Genomic DNA, 23,012 nt, shown 5'->3' on the forward strand with positions numbered 1-23,012 from the left:
TATTTTTGTGTTTCTAATTTTTATTTTGACATGAAGAGTTGGTCCAAAAAAAAAAACAACTTCAGTGCTTCCAATAATATTAATCACAAATTGAAAAATTGTAGATCCAAATTTGTAAGACCTTAGAAAGTGGAGCAAATAAGTTTGATATTTTGATAGGGTAAGATTAAAATACAAATATTTAGTGTAAAAAGAATGTTGTGATATGATATTCAAGGCGTAATAAAGCACAAAGTGATCACATGATTTCTGCCTGGTTTAAAAAGCAATACAAATAATGGTATAAAAACAAAGCACTTTAATGATTATGTCACTTAATATGATGTTGACAACTTACATTGCATTTTGAATCGGCCCTCAGCTAATTCTAAAAGTATAATGGAACATGGCCCACAGATTAAACCTTTGCTCGTCTTATATTGTAATTCTCAAATATATGTTCAAGTATATTAATGAGCCCAATTTTCAAATAAATTCAGTCTTTAAAATTTAAAGTATTTTCTCACAAATTTTAGTTGATAAAAAAAAAAAAACTTATTTCTATAACAAGCTTGAAATTTAACCTTCATATTTACTGTTGTCAGCAATCTGAGGCTTGTTTTAGGGAATGAGCTGCCAACAAAATGAATGAAACCCTAAAGAGAGATGGGATGTAGGCTGTTTTTTCACATTATTCACCTACATTTGATTTGTTTTGCTAACTTATAACTTAACTTATGAGACAATCTTCACCTCTATAAGTGGCCCAGCTCTCCGTATATTTTTCTGTTTGTGGCCCCGGTAAAAAAAGTTTGGACACGCCTGTAGTAGATCAATTGAAATGGACACCCTTGCCAAAAATAAAACACTTAATTGTTTCTACGCATCAAACAATCCAAATTGCTTCTTTTACAGACTTTTCCTCTTTATTTAGAGGACCAGTTTGTGACACTTCTTTTTTCTGAATCAGCGATCCAGTCTGGGTTTCTTGGCCTGTGGTTGTACTTCTGGAGCTGAAACACTGACACCAGGGATCTAAAATAAAGACAAATCATTACAAAGTTAGTAGTTAACCTTCCTAAATAAACCCCTAATACTGCTGGTAGAAAAGAGGATCTGGACTAAAAGCAAAGTTCTAAAAAGGTAGCCTTAATTGTGTGCTACTGCTTGTTTGATAATGAAACTTTAGTCGTTCCTTACCACAGGTTCAATCAGAGACATCCGGATCTTCTGGTGCTGGATATTGGAGGCGTCCAGGCTGATGGTGACCTTCACTCTGTCAAAAATGTGGAATGTGTGCTGTTCCACCATCAGAGAGGGACCCTAAACACACAGAGATATTATGTACAGCTTCTGATTGTCAGAATGGATCAGTGATTCAACCAGCTATAACAAAATAAATGACTAACCTCTTCATCAAACACAACTTTAGGGGCGGCCTTGTCTTTGGAGTCAAAGAACACAGTTCCCTCCAGGCCAAACTTTGGGATGAGTACGATGATGGCGTTCTTCCTCACAAACAGAACAAATCCCTCTTCGTTCAGTATGCCTCGGCTCTTGAAGAACAACTGGGAGGAGATTGTTTGCATTAAAAGCAGTTACGGTATTTGATTATTTTTAATCAAACCAAATGTTCATGGGGTTGTAAATGGACATTATGCCTGATGGTTCTGTGGGTTTTTATCATATGAATTCAAAACTGTGTGGCGTCCACATGTGTTTACCTGTGTGTGGAAGGCGACAGACGCCCTCTGTGCGTACTGAGACATCTTGTGTCTGTAGTTGAGGTTGTTGGAGAGGGCTGACTGCTTCTGTTTGTCCATCAAATCTGGATAGGTTTTGTCCGCTGCTATGGCCACTGCCAGCAGACGGTGTACGATAATATCTGCGTACCTGTGCAGGAGAGCAGATAAAGACAGTGGAGGGACAGGAAAGGAGGGGTAGAGGTTTACATGTAGAAACAATGCTATGGTTACTTCTCAATTGTGCATTACTTTGTTGAAAATGATCAGACCCCACAGATTTGGTCTAGATGTGAAGAATATCCGTATCCATACCTCCTAATAGGTGATGTGAAGTGTGTATAAATGGGTGAAGCAAGGCCGTAGTGGTGGAAATCACTGTCCATGCCAGAACAAAAATAGACGGCCTGCATCATGCAGCGGGTGGCCAAGATGCGCAGAAGCGTGTTAAAGTACGGGAAGCCGTCCACTTTGGCCACGTCAAGGGAGTCAGCGAGAGCCTTAGCTGAATCTGTGTGAATCTCCACAGCCTGCGGAGAAAAAGGACACAGAGCGTTGACCTGTTAACGTTTTCAGCATTTTTGGATATTTGCCACAAGCATGAAATAAAGTTCCCACTGATTTGCCATTTTCATCCAATTAGTGCGAGTCACTGAAATAATCTATGGTGTGGGTAGAGTTTCAAGCATCTGGGACGTGGTTTAAATGTCACTTCATTTATTATAAGCAAAATTGATTCAATTAGCTCAAGAAACAAGCTTAAATTCTAAAAACAGAGCAACTTTGCAGCATGTCATTCTATCTCCACTCACCTTGGACTTTGCAGCCTTGAGCAGGACGTCATAGTTAGATGGAGGCGGTGCTGGATGTTTCCTCAGCATGGCACAGTCTGGAAACTCGTCGTAAATCTTCTGAGCAACGGAAATATTTGCTAGCAACATGAACTCCTCTACCATAGAGTTTGTCTCCCTGAAAAACAAACGATGGGGTTAATTGCATTTTCCCAAAATACAAAAATGAGCTTGGAAAGGAGTGCTCTTTTCTGAGGTAACCTACATGAGTTCTTTGGTCTGGAGGTCGATGGGGTCGTGGGTTTCACTGTCGATGTGGAATCGGACCTCTAAAGAGGACAGTGTCAGCGCCCTGAAGGATATGAAATGCAACATTAAACACAACTCAGGTTAAACAAAAACTCACACCAATAGCATTTTCTGAGTTAACCAAATCTACATTTTGTAAATCTATTTCTTATGCTCTAATTCTGCCAACTTCCAGTCCTCACCCTTTCAATATCCTATGTTTCTTGAGGATTTTGGCCAGTTTGTTGAGACCGCGCAGGCTCTTGGTGATATCATCGGTCTGTGTCGCGTCGTCAATCCTCATTTGGGCCTCAGCATAGGTCAAAGATGCCTGTGAAATAGGAAAGTAAAAAAATCATCTCTGAGCCTGTAGTTTTGTGTCTTACAAGTAATCAATGAAAACAGGTGATAGTAGAATAAAGTGTTTTTGTACAATACCTTGGAGTTAATGACACTTTTTGTGAACCGGGTCTTTAGAATTTCAGCCTCATGGTTCATCTCCCAGATACACGAGAAAGCCAGCCTGGAAAAAAAGACAAACATTTCAATTGTGTTCAAACAAACTATAATGTATGTTTTCACTGAAATATTTTGGTAAGTAGGAGCCTTGATGATATTGGCTATTGTGTGAGTCCAAGTGTGTGTATAAATCTCTAGTTCTCACCTTTCCACATTGGAGCGTAGAGAACAAAGATTGGAGCTGAGCAGTTCAGGAACCATGTCTATCCTCTGGTGGACACAAAGTTAAAGCCATTTTAGTTTTAGTTTAAAAAAAGTTTCCAACCTCACATTTTTTTTATACTGTAATTGCTGTTTCTGTCTCTACCAATATACATGTTGGTAGTATGAAAAAAATTCCTTAGTCACAAAAGAGTGTTTTGTTTGTCCTTACTTTGCCACACAAGTACACCGTGGTGCCGCGGTTTGCAGCTTCTTTGTCTAAAGCGTTGTTAGGTCTGATGAAGTGACTGACATCAGCGATGTGGACGCCCACCTACAGCAAAGAAATTAAATACTTTAGGTTCGTATGAAACTTTATAGAAATTGATTTGAACTCATAATGTTTGTGTCCAGTATGTGTACCTCAAGGTTTCCATTGTCCAGCTCTCTACAGTGCAGGGCGTCATCTATGTCTGTACATCCAGGAGGATCCACACTGCACACTGTCAGACTCCGCAGGTCCTCTCTGTTCAGCATGACCTGTTCCACAAACATCAACATTGTTATAAAAATGCATACAGATCAATATGTGTGTGCCTTAACATTATTCTGTGAAAAACCCACTGATAATTGACAGGATTTTCACCAATATCCAGAATTCCTAAAGTTTCCAACACATTTGGACTGAATGCCGATAATGATACCTGCAAATACAGTTTATTTCCCACCTATTTTCAGGAACCATCAAGTCATTCCTCTTGTGTGATTGACACATTGTGAGACCTACTGTTATTGTGAGGGCAAACTGGCAGATGTAAACATATGCAATGTTTTTAAAAATGTACTGTGCATAAGAAAAGTATTTGAACTAGGTGAAATGTGAAACCCCATTTACTTTACGCAACATGTCCGAAATAAGCTTTGTGTTACTGCACATGCGCCTAATCTTTACGAGATGTCATATCAGAGAAGATTTCTGCCCAATGCTAATATGACATTTTAAAGAACTGGGCTCCATTGTGTGCTCATAAATTTGTGCATCCTGAAGAAAATAAACGGCGAACATGCAACTAGAATAATGCTAAGTGTATCCCAGGAAAAGCTGTCATTACCTCTGGTGTGATGACCCACGGCATCTTGGGAAGGAAACTGAGCACAGCCTGAGAGAAGGCCTGGTGGGGGACGTCATGCTCCAGCAGCAGCACCTGCTGCTCCGTCTCCTTATCCCCTGCCGACCCCAGACTGCGCACAAAGTGACCCTAACAAAGAAGAAAAAGCGTGCAATCCTTAAGTGTGGCTGTATAAGTAGAATAAATTAACAATTACATTTCCTGACAAACGTTGACAAGTGGAGATAAAAGAAATCAAGGACATAAAGTTTCAAAGATTTGACCACATGAAAGGTGTTCAAACTCACATTTGGATATCTGGAGTGTTTGGGCCAGCCATCGATGGCCACCATGATCCTCTGACCTGCCAGTGCATCTGCCTGACGTGTTTCAATGCGAATGCGCGGGATACGGCGATCTGCCGGGGTGAAAAGATGTCTGGTGGACTGTAAGAAAAAGAAACAAAATAATCAATGATGAGGGTAAGAAACAAAGAGGTGCTTCGCTTGTAAAGCAAATAAAGATGTAATAGTTGTTCAAATGTGCCTACTATTTCTGAGGAAAACTGTTCAAAACAAAGAAATGATAAACTGTGTAGAGCAGTCTAAACCTACCTCTTTAATGATAGAGGCGTTGAGCATGCCACAGAATGGCCTCCAGTTTCTTTTGATGATCCCCACCACTCTTCCTGTGGGCTTCCTGGCTGCTTCAGCTGCAGATACCCTCAACTGCTCAGTCAAACAGGAACATGGGAGGTTAATAATGGAACTAGAAAGGTCAAATTAAGATTCAACAGCAAGCCTCTTGTGTAGCAAAGCACCCACATTACTGTCCAATCATACCAGTGTACACCCTGCTGAGTTTCCTTTCAGTTTCCAGAAAGTATAAGCCTAAAATCTCTTCCTTTCAGTCAAAGCATATTTACCTCTTTTTCTTCTTCACCCTCCTCCTCATTATCGTCCTTTGCTGCGCCTTCATCCTGCAGCACGACTGAGGAGGGCGCCACCCACTGATCCCTTGGCAACAGCTGTACGGCAACAACATCTTGGTAAACGGATCTGTTGAGATTCTGAAGACCCTGGATGAGAACCTGGCAAGAAAATCGAAATGGAAAGTGTTTACCATTTGCATTCCTTTAACTTCTTAAGACAGTCAATAACTTGCAATTATTCCCTCAACCGAAATCTCATAAAAGCATGTCCTCACGCAAACCCAGATAAGGTCTGACAGATTCATGTTTCCAGATGTTGGATCATTGTTCAGACAAACACTTTCCATTCACAGAAACATGCACACACGCACACCTCTGTGCTTTCTTCCCCCTCTCCCTGGACAAAGACAGTGGCCTCCAGGTAGTTGTCCCTGCTGGCCCTAAATGTGCCCTGGAGGAAAGTGCCATTCTTAAGTCCTGCTTGGATCCTGGACAGAGGGAGGTGCTCTGGGAACAACACCTTACTGCTAGTGATGTCATTCTGAGGAAGGAAAGAAAAAGAGATCAATGGAAGGTTAAAAGCACAGTAAAAAGGTAGGAGCATAATACAAGTTGTACAGAAATAAAAATCATTTCTATTTTTGTAGAAACGTTTACCTTGTCGTCATTGGACAAAGCCAGACGATCCACCAGCTCAGGGTTCCCGATAAGACTCTTGATGTACTCTTCACCTACAACAGAAGTGAACATATTGTTACAAAGTGGTATAACAACTGATGCTGTTTAAAAGCATGATAGTATCCAGAAGAGTATTTTATTCAACATATTGGGGATCAGTGCTTCATTCATAAATCTTTTTAATTTTAAATTAGGGACAATCCGTCAAACCGGAATGTCTCATTTAACACATTTCAGTCCTATTATCTTTTCTGCAAAAAAGACTGCTTACATTTGTAAACCAGCAGGCCACTCTCCTCTGCCTTCTGCTTGTTCCCTTGATCATTGGTGAGGAGGACAACCTTGATTGGGTCTGTGTCCGACTCAGACTTCTTCAGGTGCTCGCTGTACCATTTTGCCGCAACACGGATTGCACGGTCGTTGCGGTCATTGGCAGTCTCCCCTGGTTCACGTTCGATGAATGTCTCTCTTGAAGAATAAAAAGAAAAAAAATGTTTTCATGCCTATCATAAGAAAATGTATGTCATGATGGAGGTCTAATAGGAATACCTGTATTAAAAGGAGAAGTAACTCTGTTCAATGTGCCAATGTACTTTGCCACTGATTACTTTCTCATGCGTTTACTTCTATAGAGCAATTAAAAGGTTCAGTAGCAGTACAATGGTCAGTAATGGTTTTTTACCTGTGGTGTTCGTTGGTAAAGGTGTAGAAGTTTTTCTCTTTCTCATGTACAACGTCCTTCAGGCGTTTATAGACTGGTGCACTGCGGTGGCGTACCTCGGCCAGCACTGTCTGAAGGATTATGACATTACGAATAACGGGATCCTCCAACACGTCAATCTGCAGGAAGCAAGAATGATAAACATAACGTTAAAGAGAATCAGAGATGGTGAGAATCAGGTGCTATATTTGCATTGGTGTGAATAAAAAATGAGAAGTTACAATGGCATAGAATCAAGGAATAACTATGACCTAAATTTAGTGGTGGACTCAGGCAGACTGAAAGACGGAAGATCAAAAGTATTTTTTTTAGGGAAGATCCTTTATTTTAACAGTGATAAGGGATACGTTATCATGTTTTTTTTACCCGAGTAAATCAGAGCCCACAAAAACTGGGGATACAAATCTGTATTGAGTTACGTGCCATGATGTCTGGTAAACATCATACTACAGTTCCTTGGTGATGAAAAGATGCCCTTTTCCCTCAGTAAGTAACACAGCTAAAATAGATATCCAGGTGTGAAGCCTTTTTCTTACCTGGTGCAGCACCACATTAGTGTCAGGTATCAGATAATGTGGATAAGAGCACAGGTTGCTCTCAATACACGGGTCTCTCTGCAGCGCTGTGGACTCCAGTTTGCATTCAGTGCAAACTTCGCTTCCGCACCAAATATCATCTCTCAGATAATGCTCACGCACTATCTTCATCACCCCACCCGACCGGGTCTTCTTTACGAAAGTTTTAGATTTCAACATGATAACAATAAAGGCTTTGCTAAGATAAAATCCTGATATTTTTTCCTACCAAATTGACGAGAAGCTAGGAGTTAGCTGCCCATGTGTAAACCATGGGTAAACTAATTCAGTGGGCAGACAGAACTTTCACAGAGTTTGATGAAACTGTAAAGCCAGATTTCAGGTCGTTAGTTAATATAAGTTAATATTTGTTTTTAATAATTACAACAAATAATTTACAACGAACATATTACGATATAAAGCTATTTTACGTTTTTTTGTCAAATATCTTAAAAGTCTGTGGTTAGTTTTGGTTGTCCACAATGCTTCGTCAATGAAAACAAAGCTGAAGAAGTCCGAGGGGGTGGTTTTATTATTTAAAGAAGATAATTCATTATCGCCCCCTGTGGTTAGGAGGAGGTACTTCATTCCCTTACCATTGTAATGAATGACAGGTGAGTAGCCGTTGGATGTAATGCAGGTTTATAGCCGCAGAGGGCGCTCTAGTCAAGGCAACCTACACTATTGCAGTCGATCCGTTGGCGGTTAGCAGGCGACTCAGAGCGGGACACTTAAAAATAAAAACAACCCACCACATATGGTCTTGGCAGCTCCAGGATGTCACTTAAAAGCTTTATTGCGGGTATACATATCTCATTCTCTCAATATGAGTACATTGGTTGTCTTTTTTCAACGAGATAGAGTGGTGCAGTGTCGGGTTTTGTTGTCGGTTCTCCTAGCTACAAACTCACTACAGTCTCTGCTACGGTAAGTGGCGTCGGACCAAAACAGTACAAAATGCCTCCCAAGAGGCAACAGGTGAGGCCAAGAGCAGCCAATATCTCCAGCTCCCTGGACCTGGAGTCGGAGGACATCAGCCTGGAGACCACGGTGCCCACCACCGAGGACATCTCCTCCTCCGACGAGCAGCGCGACGGTTCCCAGAAGGTGACCCGCCAGCTGATCGAGAGGAAGGAGCTGCTGCACAACGTCCAGCTGCTGAAGATAGAGCTTTCTCAGAAAAACCTCATCATAGACAACATGAAGGCCGACCATATGTCCAAGGTAGGAAGTAGGTATGTGTGTGTAACGTATCCCCAGGTTGTGCATATACAAGTACTTTGCTTACTAGTACTGACTCTTATTTTCTTGCCACTCTATACGAACAACTCCTCTTTATCAGATTCAAGAGAGTCTTACTTTATCTGTGTGTTTTATACTGTGTATTCTGACACACTCTTCTGTATATGTCTCTTCTGCTGTGAGTTTATATTTGCTTTTTGTGATTATTTTATTTGTATTTAATTCCATTTTCAAAGACATTTTGTAAATAATTTGCTGCGATGACAAAACAATGTCCCAATAAATAAATAATCTATGTATCCAACCGTTTAATTATGTTTCTGTCATTTTTCATCGACATTTTTTTTGTAGTATGCACCCCTGTTGCTTATATGTCACATTTTCTCATTTTATTAAGTTAAACCTACATTTTGCCCATGTCACATACAAAAAGATTCAGTCACTACCATTTTGAAAAACTGTCTTTGTTGCAATAATAGTCCCATGATTGTTTCCGTGTTTTTATTTTTTTCGTGTCAGGTTGAGGAGCTAGAAGAAAGGCTGAATGATGCTCTACATCAGAAACAAATGTTGGCCCTGAGACTTGACAGCCAGCTGAAACTTAACCAAGAAGAGAACAGGTGAGGAACAGTGATGAAGTTGCCCTGCCATGCCTCTTGTAATTATTATTTTTTGTGTTTAAAAACAGACATTTTTACAGGGGTTTAGCAATATCGGCCGACTGTTTCTCAGTTAGTATATTTTCTACCTCCATAGAGTCTTGGTGCTTTGGCAGTCATCATGTTTAACCGCACCACACATCTTACTGAATACCAAGTAAAAATCCACCTTAAAGTGTTAAAGCCAAGCCTGAAATGTCTGTGCGTATAAGGGAATAGTTATCAATGGCCTCATTTATAAAACAAATAACTTTTCAGGGCATGTGCCATGCCTCTATGCCACAAAATGATGTAGAGAATATTAAAACTTGAATAGATATATGTATTTAAAAATGTTTTTTACAAGGATAACTGCGTGTCTGTTATCTCTCCCATCATTTAGATGGTAGGCACAAACTATGCTAACAAATCTTGTCCTCACCAGGAAGCAGCAGGCTCTGCGTAAACAAGAGATGGAGGCCATCCTGCTCAGGCAGCAGCAGCTGGAGGAAACTAACCGGCAGCTGTGTGATAAGGCTGGAGAGCTGCGGAGGTCGCTCAGGGATCTGGACATCTCCCAGGACCGGTACCATGAGCTCCGCGACCTCCCTGATGACAAACTCTCCATACAGGAATATGTAGCTGTAAGTATGGGGGGTGCGCTCCCCAATCTCTTCTCCAACTTGAAGAACCAGCAAGACAATATAGAAGACAAGACAAGAAGCTGATCCTTTCCTTTGTGCCGTGTGTTTAAGATGCGTTTCTACGAGGTGGTGACTCCTCTGCGGGCCCAGCTGTCTGAGCTCAGTGTGAAGAGAGGAACTTTAAGTGAAGACCTGGACACACACAGAACCCAGATGAGGGCTTTGATGGAGGTACGGCACACATACACTACCTTAAACCATTCCTCTCTATGTTGCATTCCCTCTTTTTCTGAGTGAGTTCACATGTTTTGAACTACAATAAGTTTCTCACTTATACATTATTGTATTATCACTACTTGATTTATTTCCAATTAATCCTTGTTCAAATCATAGACTTTGCACAGTTCAAATTAACATAACTAATTGTGCAGCATTTCAACAAGGCTCTGCTTTATGTAACCCTCTCACGTGTTTGTGAGCACACGCGTCCAGCTGAATTCCTTTTTTTCCCTTTGTTTAAACGCACAAGATCACACACACACCTCAAACATACAATCACTCCCCCTGTCACATATTTAGAAAGCATAGAAACAAAGAATGTGTCAAGAGGTTCAGTTACCTTGAAACATGAAAGCCACATAGACACATCAGTTAAAATTGCTTTTTGCAGCCTGCCTTTTTAAAGTGACAGTTCTGTGATTTACCCCCCAAGAAAGCCATGCAGTCAATCTGGACTGTATGATGCAGTACATCATAGAGCAAATATGTGACTGTGCGTGTCCACAGAGCTACGAGGAGGAGCGGCGGCTACGTGCTGAGCTGGAGTTGAGGAGCCAGAGACTGACGCTGGAATTGGCCGACACCAAACAGCAGATTCAAGAAGGAGATTATCGGCGGGAAAACTATCCTGCCATCAAACGGTGTGTGTGTGTGTCATGTTTCTGAAGTTCTTGAAGATTGTATGTATCATCACTAAGTAGTATTTAGGAGTTTAAACTCACTCTATATTGGGTTGTGGTTAATTCACTACACAGAGTTTTTTTGTCCAATTCTTTTTTTCATCAAAATAAAACTCCAGAACACTTTTAGTTGTCTACTTTCCCCCTATATTAAAATGATGGATAGGTATGTGCAAGTTGAAGTGTTTGTTAACCTATAACACTGTGGTTTTTAGTGAGCGGGACAACTTTGAATCAGAACTGAAAGATTTCAAGAGAAGATTTGAGACACTGGACCTGACTCACACTGCAGTGACCAGAGAAAGGAACACACTCAGCACAGAGGTGCTTCACACAAACACACACACAATACACATTTGAGTTTCTTTGGGTTAACTGTCTCCTTTAATAGTTTGTATTTTCTTTCCCTCCAGGTGGCGACATTGCAGCAGTCAGTGAGTCTCCTGCAGAAGGATAAGGAGTACCTCCACCGGCAGAACATGGAGCTCAGTGTGCGCTGTGCACATGAAGAAGACCGCCTGGAGAGGCTGCAGGTCAGGACAGTTGATCAGCTAAGACGCTCATCTAAATGGACAGGCAATCAATAATACTCATATTCCTCTAACTTGCTCTCACTTCATGATTTTCAAATCTAGGTACAATTAGAAGACACTAAGAAGGCGAGGGAAGACGCCTATGAAAAATACGTAGCATCCAGGTTAGTCTAGACCAACACTGACATTGATGGTTTCATCTGACAGAGACTTTATGATCCAGTCCAATTATGTTTTATTTTTACCTTTCAACTACAGAGACCACTATAAGTCAGAGTACGAGACCAAGTTGAGAGAAGAGTTGGAGAACATCAGGCTGAAAACCAGTCAGGAGATAGACAACCTGCAGAGAACGTCCAGGGAGATGTATGAGAGGGAGAACAGGTAACCCTCCTTATTAAAACGGTTTGTATGTATGTTGAAACTATGACTAAATATCAGGTTTCTCATTTTGCTTGCATGCCATATCAATGATTATTTTCCTAGTTGATTTACAGATAATACTTCTCATTTTGTATTCTACTTTCTGCATTTTTCCTCAAATGAATTGTAAAACCCCAGCATTTGTTTAAAAAAAAGAGTTTGGGGTAAATGAGTAATACTTGTGCTAAACAGTTATCTCTTGTACACATTTAAACTCGTGACATTTACATGACAGCAGCTCTTAATCTACACAGTAGACAGTACAGCATAAGTCAGCAACTGAAGTACTGAATGAATATGCACATATTTAAGATATAGCATCACAACAAAATGAAACCAACACAACTTCAAAAAGACGAGGAATTCCTTTTACTATATTAACAGAACATGTAATTTCCTTTTTGCTGCGTCCTGTGTTTGTGCACTTAACCAGGAACCTGCGTGAGGCCAGAGACAATGCGGTGCTGGAGAAGGACAGAGCCTTGGCTGCTGAGAGAGACGCGCAGTCCAGATACGATCAACTGCTGGAACAGTGAGTTTTACCCTCCATCACACACGTAAACATTTCATACACCACTTTGTTAATGTTATTCCGTCTTTATGGACATTGAACATTAACAGGCACATCAATTAGGTTTTATTTTATTTCCTGCTTTTTTATGACTACAGCTCAAACAGTCAAGTTTGAAGTGATTATATCGTAAAGTAGATACTAATCACATCCTTTATCCAGGGATAAATACGTCCTCAAAACAAATACTTATATACACACATATACTGAACTGCTGCACTTCAATAGAGGTCACTTCCTGGAATCACTCTTAATGTATTGGGGGAAGTGTCAAGAAAAAAGATAAAATGTGTCACTTTTTCCCTCCTTTTTATACTGTAGTGTTGTTGGCTTGTTGCTTGTGGGAGTGGACAAAAACAAACTAGTGTGATTTATAAAGCAGGCATCATTGCTTTCCTTTTAAGTGACCTTGTTCTACCTGTTTTTTTATTGTTATACCATTTTTCAAGTGAACTCCTCCTTATTCCCTGAAAACTGGGAGCTTGTTGTGACTCTGAAGCTGCTGATGTGAGCCAGCAGCAGTCTGTCATTAGCTCATGTTGTGGGAGTAGCAGGACGTCGGCGGTTGTGCTTTACTATCTCTTACTAAAGATCACATGAATGTTTTTCTGTAAGTGAAAAACATTCCTGGGTTCAGGAGGTCACACACTGACGGTAACTGAATGTCACTTTAATAGCAACAAGTGTCACTGGCCTGGCTGCGTGCCTCTCCTGGGAAAAACTTTCACTGCAGGTTGAATGCAATGAGAGACAGGAAGAGCATTTAGATGCTGAGGAATTCCCTTTTCAACCTGTCGCTAAGGATTTTAAACACCTCCTTTAAAATACCTCTTGACCTAGCTGATGCATTGACAAAGCTAAAGCCCCTTTGTTCGATTTTTATCTAACAAATTTGAATGCAAAGCAGCTGTTTTTAGTCGTTTCCAGACATTCTTGTTGTGATTTGTATTGAGTTGCCGGTCAATATTTCTGCTCCAGGCAACAGTGTCCATCTCCGTGTAGCCTGGAAAGGTGCCTCAGGGTCATGGCCTTAAAGGAAGTTTCATATCTTGCGTGGAAATTGCAACAGATATATCTTAAGCCCAGCTACACACACACACACACACACACACACACACACACACACACACACACACACACACACACACACACACACACACACACACACACACACACACACACACACACACACACTTTAAGCTGGATTTCTATTCGTATTGGATTCTCCTTCACAACGTATATATCTGTAGCATACATGGATGTCTGGTTAAACAAGCAACGTGTATTTGAATCTGATTTGCAAGTCACACACATTGTGGAAACATGTTCTACAGGAATGATGTAGAAAGATATGCTTAAAAAACAAACCGTAATGTTGTCAAATATTTCTATTTTGCACTGCATATCAATTCTGAATATTTGAGACGGTTTCAGCACTCATTTTCCGCACTATCAATAAACCGGTAGCAGCTGCACCTTCTCCCTCTCTCTTATGTCCAACACCGAGTTCACACATACCGCTGCAGTGTCCATTTTGCTGTTCTCTGCTGCTACCAAAGACGAGAACAGTTTTCATTCTCATGCCTTGTTATATCTATATTTCAATTTAAGCTCAAATAAATATAATGCCTGAAATGTTTTTTAAATGTTCCCTGTTGTATTAAAAATGGTATCAAATATGCTTTTTATACAAGTGTTGTTTGAAAGTAGGAACATTCCAGTATATTGACAACTATATTTTTTAGGAGCTTTTTTATTTTCTTTATTTTAAATGTAGTTTTACAATATTGTATTCAGCAACAAACAGTGACGCACACAGCAGCAGCAGCAGCAGCAGCAGCAGCAGCAGAGTCCCTGTCCTGGGTTACTACAACATACCAGTCATTTCTCCAGATCCAAACTACCAGCTGTTAGTCCATCCACACACACTCTCCCTCTCACTCTCTCTCTCTCTCACTTTGCTGCGATCACATTCCCTCTCTGCGTCGCATCGCAAGCCAGTAATGACAGTTGCTAGCCTCAAGCCCTTAACCCCTAACCCCACGCATGCCCCTATTTTTGGGGCAAAGAATGAGTTGCTCAAGCTTGAAATGGCGTCAGATGATTGTAACATAGAGACAATCTCTGCTCTCTATTTCAGAATGCTGGCTAACTGGCCAGTTAGCCAGCATAAATCTGACAGAAAAACAAGTATTTGTCAACACTCTTCGTCCAAAGTGCCTCAGGGAACCCCCGATTCATGCGCTCTTACCCAACGTAGCTGCAATTAAAAGTACAGAGAACAACCAGATCCAAGAATCTGTCCTGCTAAATTAGTAAATTATATTTTTGGAAACATTTTTCTTCTTTGCATCTTGATTGCAGCCGTCATTAAAAAAAGAAGGCATGAAATGTCGACCACGTGTACGTGTCTGTCACCGTGAGCACACAGCTCAGGCCCGCGCTCCATGGATGATGAAATCCTGTCAGGTCGGCTGTAATAGAGAGTTATTAATATTATCCAACTGACCTCCGTGGTTTAATAACGTGTGTTGCGGCTTGGCATCTGCCGGAGGAAGAGCCCTAGGTTGAAACACTCTTGTTTAATTTTTTATGGCTGCAGCAAGTGATTATTAACATAACTCATGTCAGTGTGTTAAAGTGTAATAAATCAATTATTGCTCGGTCTAAAAAATCTCTGAAAACTTGACTTCATCATTTGATTCTCTTTGAATATCTTCTTTTTAATAAAACCAACGGTCCAAAACACAATGATACTCAATTTCAGATACAGCGGAGCAAAGCCGAACGCTCTCATTTGGGAAGGTTGAATAAGTTTGTCTGCCTTTTTTATAAATGACTTAAAAGAAGCATTTTACTATTGAAGTAATCCCCTTCCTATCTTCAGTCCGTTCTCTGTATAAGAATAGTATTGTTCTAAATGCAAGGGGCTTCTGTTGCTATGTTGTGTACAAGTTTCCCATCCACACACGTTTGTGAAGCAAGACTGTGGCCTGATGCAGAACTGTGAAAACAGAAACGGTAGAATACACTCCGTCTCTTTCTGTTTCTATTTATTTAACACCAAAGTTGAAACACATTTCTCAAGTGTCAGATAAAACCATGAAAGATTACAAAGAACAAACATTGCTTCGAGCATCATTGAGAAATAATCTTCTGCAACCAAAGGATTTAAGACCTGAATTGATTTCCTGCTTGACGACTTATAGCAATGCTGTCGGTGCCAAGCTGTTAGATACCACAGAGCACTCTGAGCACAACAACTCAACATAAAAAATGTTCATTGCGCAAGTTACCCCAAATAATCATTTCATTGCCAATTTCCAAACAAACATCTTATCATGCAAATGATCTCCAAATGTCAGTGCATCTATGAGAGGGAATATACTTCAACATTGGTTTCTAACCACCGGGCATGTCTGAGCTCAACCAGGTGCCCAGAGCTGAGTTTCTACATCTGTCTGCACCAAAACACATTATCTCACCTTTGTAACACCGAGTGACATTTATATCTGGTGATGCATGACTCTCTGTGTGTATCTGTCTGCGCAGGTTTCGTCAGCTCCAGCTGGGTACCGACAGCCGAGTATCAGACCTGTCCAACCAGGCCAAGCTGCACTCTTTCGAAGCCGAGCGCGCTCAGATGGTCAAAGAAGAGACGGCTAAGGCCCTGGCCCAGTGCCAGGTGGAGTGTGAGAAACAGCAGAAGAAACTCGAGGTACTCTTCTCATAAAAACCAAAAGGAAAATATGCTTTACTTTCACAGCTGAATACCCAGTTACACTATCACAGTGCACTTTTAATATCCCCCAACTTCTCGTGATTTGATATTGAACCACCAACATTATTTTTTGGTACTTTAAACAGATGTAGTGTTGCCTGATTTAAAATGCACCGAGATGTCCATGTCTCCAAGTTTATTATAAATGTTTACTATCAAAATAAAACGATGTACAAAACAGATTTTTTTTTACAGTACACATCAATCAATATAAATGATCGGAAGTTTACAGACTGTCACTTTGAGTGTCTCTTAAATGAGAGTCTCAAAGTTCTACATTACTCATTACTCTGTCCAGTCTTTGTTTGTCTGTGGCTCCAGTCTTATCTCTGTCCTCTGTAGCACTCCCATTAATATGAGAAAGTTAATTGAGTACAGGTTGCTCATGATTTCTGGATGCACTTATCTCACCTCTTCACCTGCGTTTAACCCTGTCCGGCTCACCAGAGGGACATGCATGTTAAAATGATGCATTGCAAACGATCATGGATGAAAAGAAGGAAACACGAAGACCTTTTCTCTTTTTAAAACAGTCACTGAAGAGCTGGTTTAGGTTTTGACTTTACAGTGTGGTGTTAAGCTTTGATTTTGTTCCAGTTCCAGTTATTTTGTGAAATAAAAGCTACATCATTTAAAGCGTGCAATATTTCACGTACAAAAAAGGGAAATTATGAATCATCCATCCATCCTTTCTTTTTCACACACAGATTACAACACTTCACTAACTATCTTCCTCAGAAACATTATGTACTGCCGCCCACAGAAAACAATACTGGAATCTCTGTCATTTGCCCTCAATCCTCCGCAACCCTTCTCATCTTTTCCCTCCCTCCTCCCTCTCCTGTCCCTCAGCTCCTGACCCAGGAGTTTTACCGCCTTCAGTCGTCATCAGAGAAACGGTTGGCGGAGCTGCATGCTCACAATGCCGAGCAGGCATCGCGGCTGGAGACGTATGAAAAGCTCGAGCAAGAGTTGGACCAGGTCACCATGCAGGCTGCTGAAAGTAAGAACCGGATTCATTACATTGCTCGCATTACTGTGAGGTCAGAGAACAAACAAGAACTGCTCCCTTCAAATGCTTTGGCCTGGCCTCAGAAAATGTGTATTATAATATAAACAGATAGCATCACACTGTAGAACTGTAATGGACAGCCTTGTGACTCTAAATAAATAAAAGAAGAAAAGATGATGTGTAGTGAAACATCATTTTTCTCTGCCACAGTGTTTAAATAATTGAGATGGTTAGACAGTATTTGTGTTTCTGTTTGTTTCCAGTTGAGAATGAAGAGGAGGCAGAGAGAGTTCTGTTCTCGTACGGCTACGGAGCAAACGTTCCCACAACGGCCAAAAGAAGACTGAAACAGAGGTACAGCACATGATACACAACACACTCTGGAATTGATCTCATCTCCTCTGGGCATTCATTTCGAAAGCCAAAAATCATTGGTATAGGGCTTAACAATCAACCCATCTCATAAATGTGTTGTCAATTAACCGTTTGATCTATAAAAAGTCCGAAAATTGTGGAAAATATTCATCGCAGATTCAGAAAGAAAGGGATATTCAGTTTAATGAGAATGATAGAGAAAATGCAGGACATTTCGAAGTTTGAAAACCGCTTCATTTCGCACAATTTTGTTTTCTTCAAATCTATTGTTTGCTGTTCTGTAAGGGTTAGATTAGCATGTGGATCTGCTGATATATATCAGGTAGATAACAGATATTTTTTCTTTAGCTTTGTGACACACCAAACCTTTATCTTTGATTTGAAGCCGGTGTGTGCAGCCAAGTATGAACCCAAACTGTTGTGGTTACATAAGCTGTAGGGTAAACAACTAGGAAGTTCCCACTAGTGTAAACTTGTTGGTGTTTTCATGTTTTGGAATTTTCCAAAACTATGTTTGTGATCGTGTGTATCGTGCAGCGTTCACCTGGCCCGCAGGGTGCTGCAGCTCGAGAGGCTGAACACGTCACTGAGGCGGGAGCTGGAGAGACACCAGTCACAGGCAGGACAGATATCTGACGAGGTAAAGACACACACACACACACACACACACACACACACACACACACACACACACAGCATGTAGGTGTGGACCTGCCTCAGGACTGTCTTTAATGAAATAATAATTTAATGTTTTTAAAAAAAGTGCTTCAAGTAATAATTTAAAGCACTGCATGTCAGTACCTGTATAACACAATTGTTTCCCCATTATCACAGATCTCCCACAGCAACTCAGTTTATGGTTACTCCACGGCTCCTATGAAAGCATTGTGATTTATTTCAACTGGTTTTTCCTCTCTGTGATGACATAACATAGTCATTATCGTAGAGAAGCATGGCTCCTCTCTCATCACCAACTATTTACCTCATCAATCCATCGCACGACACTCTGCTGTGAAAGTCAATGTCTAATGAGCATCTAATCTTAAAAGACATATCGTGCAAACCAAAAAAAGGATTTTTGCAGCTTGTGAGGTCGGTCAGCACATGGATCATCAAACACTCTTCAGGACTCTTTAGGCAGGGTGTTGTCTGCTTTTTTCTCTCAAAAACCGTGGTCCAAGCTTAACAATAGTCTCGCCAATTCTCTGTATGTACTTTGAAAGCTGTGTCAGGAAACTGACAGGTTGTTTGAGAGCAGACAGCAGACACCTCACACCTTATATGAGAAGAGCCAGAAGTTAGTCTTTCTTAGTACCTGTCACACTTGTTGACACAGTGGGAAACATTACCAAGAAAGCGTGACGGCCGGGCTCTCCCTACAACTCACCTGGCCAATCACTGAGGCTTTTGTTGTGTGTGGCACACCATGCATGTGTGTGCAATGCTGAGACTTCAATATTGGGTGTGTTTATTTTGTCTTTGCATGTGAAGTCACTTGTCTACTACTTGTGCCATGATGCTTAAAATCCAACAATGTTTGAAATGATACATGTGACAGCTGTGTTTCCTTTCCTTAAATCTAAGACTAAGTCTAATTCTCTCAATTTAAGTCATTTAGAGGTGAGATTGTGCAAGTTAGAGTAAAGGCTGGGCTGGTTTGAGACTAAATAAGCTGGCCATTCAACTGTCCCCTGTGATTGAATGACACTCAGCTGGAATGCCTCATATTCATTGAGCGTGAAAAGAAAGGGTGAAAAAGGATCTTTTTTCTTCTATAGATAGGGTGTTAACCACTTAACCACCTACACAGATGCTCTGACTAAGTAACTGTTGTCCTTACCCTCCCACCCAGTTCTACTCACTGCTGGCTGGCTGTAAAAGTGGTTTAATGAGTAACAACACCCTAACTTTGTCTATTGTTGCGCAGATTATAAGCATGATACTGGCTGAGTAATATAAGGCATATGAGCAAAAACAAAGGTTGGAAACTTTATGAATCTTCACTGCATTTGTATTTTATACTACTTTTAATAAATGATACACCATTTTATAAATCTCAATTTTATTTCCACCACTGATGACATCAGAGATAAGAGTATCTTGGCAGTGGTTGTGGCTTTAAGTCGTTCTTTATTTTTAATATTAACCACATGTAAAACAAAACTTTTAAAGTGGAAATAATAAGTCATGTTCAGTTCAATACACATCTAACATGCTGATAAACGGTTAGGCCCTGAAGTATTTTGGTTTTATACTGTATATCATTTCTGAAGTATGCAAATATGTGAGTTGTTCCCCAGTTGTTGGCAGCCAACCAGCTGTTACAGCAGACGCAGCAGCCCTATAGCTACCTGATAGAGACGGTGAGACAAAGAGACGCCCAGATCGGCACACTGAAGGAGCGTCTTTCCTCGCTCGAGGACGAAGTCAGGTACATGTACAGAATACTCCGTTTATAAAGAGGGACACTTCCTTCTATAAAAGAAGGAACTGAATAAAAAAGAAAGCCAACACGCGTGATCTTTTTTCTCTAATTGTTGCCGATTAAGTCTGTTCTGTCTTGTTTGTTGAACAGTTTCTTTGTCAATTTAATTGGTTACATTCTGTGTCTTGTAATTTACTCATCATGGCAGCCGGCCATAACTACTCGCCCTTGGGCGTCTCTGCTTTATAACAACCTCCATTTAAACCTTGTTTGTCCATATCACATCTATCTCTTTCTGTCTTCGTGCAAAGCTGCTTCTGCAAGAGCCTGTCTATGTAAAGAAACATAAACAAAGAGGGTGTCTATGTAAAACATACAAAGAGTTTGTCTATGCCCAACAAGTGAGTGTTTCACATCAGAACACATTTAGCTTCTGACCTTAATCTCCACTGTCCCCCGCTTTATTTCAACTGAGAAATATGCAAACTGACAGACTGCAGGTTTTCTCTTGCTGCTCACTTCCACTGAGCGCTCACCTGGGGCGAGCAGCAGCAGAGCGAAAAAAATCCTTTAAAATCCCCATAAGCTTCTCAAACCTCCCCATCCGACAGAGATATTGAAGTCTTCCTGTGGCAGTGCAGTGCCATCTGTTAAACAGCTGAGACACCTATTCTTACTTTATGTACTTCAATCTCTCTCTGTCTTAGGTAATAATTGCATTCACATTTGGTTTTGGTGATATTCAAAAGTGATAAAAACAGCGTCTCAGCAGAGCCAGATCTCAGACTGAGTTGTGACGCCACTGCTGGTTCAGGATTTGCAAGATGGTTTGCTTTAAAGCACCCTCCATCACAAGCTCCTGCTTGTATGTTTCACAGCCCCAGGAAGGAACATTTGAACTCTGCTGAACAGCTTTCTCAAAGAATAAAGTCCTAATACACTTGTAAAGTTGATGGGTTCATGCCAGTTATTTATGATCACAGACAGTGCTGATTTATAACTAGCATTTCTTGTTGAGAATAAACCATAATAATGCCATTGGCAAGTTTGGGTATATTACTTTATTACGGAGAGAATAATACCCTGTCTTCTCCAATATCATGTTTCACAGAACCATTTAAGTAACTAGAACATTAAATGAATAGCTCTCAGTAAGTACAGTCATGTTTTTCGATTAACTCCAAATCTGCTCTTATTGTTTTGGGTGTAACCCCAGTTCTCTGAGGAAAGAACGGGCCGCACTACAACAGGTGAAAAACAACATGGCGGCCGATCTGGAGAGACTCCTCAACCATCGAGAGGTACAAATGATAACAATGCTTTTTTTTTAATGTAAATGTGTGATGGTTTCCACGATGATGACAACTAATTGTCCAATTAACAGTCGAATCCGAGAAATGGTTCATTTACGACAAAGCAAAGCAACTAATCCTTGCATTTGAGAGGATTTTATATTTGTTAGTTGTCAGCCGTTTGCTGTTTGAAGTATGTGCCCTGTCACAGACAGCTGTTCCTCTGCTTGGCTGCTTGGGATGCCACCGATGTGCGTGTGTGTTTCTGTGTATGTGTGTGTGATAGTGCGTGTATCTGACATGCCACAGCTCATGTCCTCAGGGGTGATAAATAGAACCGTGAAAATGGTCCAGAGTCCTCCCCTCTGCCCCGCTGCCACCCCCGCAGACCCTTCAACTTGTTGAGCTTAATGCAAGTCGTCCCATAGTTAGAGTTAAGAGGACAAATGTGTCATCCGAAAGCAGCAATAAAAAATGCTGGATATATAAATATTGATCAAATGTTGAAGAACTGTTTGCTTAAAAGATGTGATCATTTTCACATTAAAGCTATTACAATCATACAGAATTCATTCAGAATAAAATTCATTGCAGAGTCGTGTTACATACAAGGAATTAAGTTTACAGCAAATCAGAACTTAGTGTGAAAGAGCTGTGCTGTTTTAAAGAGGTATTGTGCAGAAGTTAGCAGAAATATACCGGGGAATGTTTAGTTCACCCGTGTCTGATTTGAAGTCAGCCAAAAATGAACTTGGGATTTAGTTGAGAACTTTTTTGAATTTATAAACCTCATCCCAGGTATTTTTAATAAAGATTCTTGTTGATTGTTCTGCTATCATTTTCACATATCTATTTTCATGAACCATGTGATTCTGCAGGAGTTAGCGGTGATGAAGCAGGTCCTGATCAGCATGCGGTCCAGACAAGGAGACGCTGTAAATCTATTGGAATCAGATAAAGCTGCAGGGAAACACCAGTCCAAACGTATCAACAGGACCACAGAAGAAGAGTCGCCAAACAAACCCAAACCCACTGTGTTTGTAAGTGTCTGACAGGGCAACGCCCTTGTATTAGTCACAGCACCTTAACCTGCCTGGACAGAAGTTCACACAAAGGAGCACTATGGGTTCCCAGGAAATAATAAGTTGTATTTTTGTCATTTAGTTTCAATTGAGCTTTTCACTAGTGTCAGCTGAGCAAATATACACTAGCATACATCCTTTAATCATGAGAAAGTCAAATATTTTAGAATATCTAAGAAAAGCTCCTGCTGGCACATCCTTTTCTAACCATCAGGTTTTTCCTGTTTTCTTTTCATTTGCAGACAAATAAAGAAGCTCCTGATTGGTACCAAATGATGAAGCAGAAACCCAAATGAAAATATTTCTATTTATGCTACTACTTGTTTTATTCATTTTATTAAGAATGTTCCAGTGTCAAATACTTTTGATATACAAAAGCAGAAACTGTTGCTGGTGTACGAGTGTTTTGTTGTTCTCATCCTTGGTTACATATTGTTCCGTGAGGATAAATTCCCAGCGTACTGGTCCAGTAAGTATTACCTTCCACAGGATACTCATTCCTGGTTAACTGGATGCCCAAAAATTCCTCTATCTTGGCAGTGTTGTTTTTTATTAGGTCTG

General features: G+C 40.5%; 2 protein-coding genes across 3 annotated transcripts; one reads left to right on the forward strand and one right to left on the reverse strand.

The window, feature by feature from the left end:
• Positions 1-275: 275 nt before the first annotated feature.
• On the reverse strand, positions 276-7,770 carry dis3 (DIS3 exosome endoribonuclease and 3'-5' exoribonuclease). Its single transcript, XM_063874952.1, has 21 exons — positions 7,436-7,770; positions 6,861-7,018; positions 6,450-6,646; positions 6,158-6,231; positions 5,874-6,041; positions 5,495-5,659; positions 5,184-5,297; positions 4,878-5,015; positions 4,573-4,719; positions 3,884-4,000; positions 3,693-3,794; positions 3,465-3,529; positions 3,239-3,323; positions 3,004-3,131; positions 2,778-2,864; positions 2,534-2,690; positions 2,037-2,251; positions 1,704-1,872; positions 1,389-1,547; positions 1,180-1,302; positions 276-1,014 (listed from the first exon to the last, which is right to left on the reverse strand). The coding sequence occupies exons 1-21, from the start codon at positions 7,652-7,654 to the stop codon at positions 946-948; spliced, it is 2,856 nt and encodes a 951-aa protein (XP_063731022.1). The 5' UTR covers positions 7,655-7,770; the 3' UTR covers positions 276-945.
• Positions 7,771-8,161: 391 nt separating this feature from the next.
• pibf1 (progesterone immunomodulatory binding factor 1) lies at positions 8,162-22,840 on the forward strand. Of its 2 annotated transcripts, XM_063874671.1 has the most exons (18): positions 8,162-8,698; positions 9,236-9,336; positions 9,800-9,998; positions 10,110-10,229; positions 10,785-10,918; positions 11,173-11,281; positions 11,371-11,490; positions 11,593-11,654; positions 11,749-11,874; positions 12,347-12,445; positions 16,037-16,202; positions 17,118-17,268; positions 17,541-17,631; positions 18,190-18,292; positions 19,953-20,083; positions 21,294-21,378; positions 22,248-22,409; positions 22,694-22,840. In XM_063874671.1, exons 1-18 carry the CDS (start codon positions 8,432-8,434, stop codon positions 22,745-22,747), a joined length of 2,280 nt encoding a protein of 759 aa, XP_063730741.1. In that variant the 5' UTR covers positions 8,162-8,431; the 3' UTR covers positions 22,748-22,840. The 2 variants fall into 2 exon arrangements, with proteins under 2 accessions (XP_063730741.1, XP_063730742.1); XM_063874672.1 differs by lacking the exons at positions 21,294-21,378; positions 22,248-22,409; positions 22,694-22,840 and having other exon boundaries at positions 18,487-20,078.
• Positions 22,841-23,012: the final 172 nt, after the last annotated feature.

This window comes from Eleginops maclovinus, chromosome 22 (assembly GCF_036324505.1).
Source record: "Eleginops maclovinus isolate JMC-PN-2008 ecotype Puerto Natales chromosome 22, JC_Emac_rtc_rv5, whole genome shotgun sequence".
NCBI lineage: Eukaryota > Metazoa > Chordata > Actinopteri > Perciformes > Eleginopidae > Eleginops > Eleginops maclovinus.

Excerpts from the sequence above, each read along its gene's own strand:
- pibf1 (XM_063874671.1), top strand. The coding sequence starts at position 8,432 with ATGCCTCCCAAGAGGCAACAGGTGAGGCCAAGAGCAGCCAATATCTCC. Across the intron at positions 8,699-9,235 it reads AGGCCGACCATATGTCCAAG|GTTGAGGAGCTAGAAGAAAG; the intron begins GTAGGAAGTAGG and ends TTTTCGTGTCAG. Across the intron at positions 17,269-17,540 it reads CACCATGCAGGCTGCTGAAA|TTGAGAATGAAGAGGAGGCA; the intron begins GTAAGAACCGGA and ends GTTTGTTTCCAG.
- dis3 (XM_063874952.1), bottom strand. The coding sequence starts at position 7,654 with ATGTTGAAATCTAAAACTTTCGTAAAGAAGACCCGGTCGGGTGGGGTG. Across the intron at positions 7,019-7,435 it reads CTAATGTGGTGCTGCACCAG|ATTGACGTGTTGGAGGATCC; the intron begins GTAAGAAAAAGG and ends TGCTTCCTGCAG. Across the intron at positions 4,720-4,877 it reads AACACTCCAGATATCCAAAT|GGTCACTTTGTGCGCAGTCT; the intron begins GTGAGTTTGAAC and ends CTTCTTTGTTAG.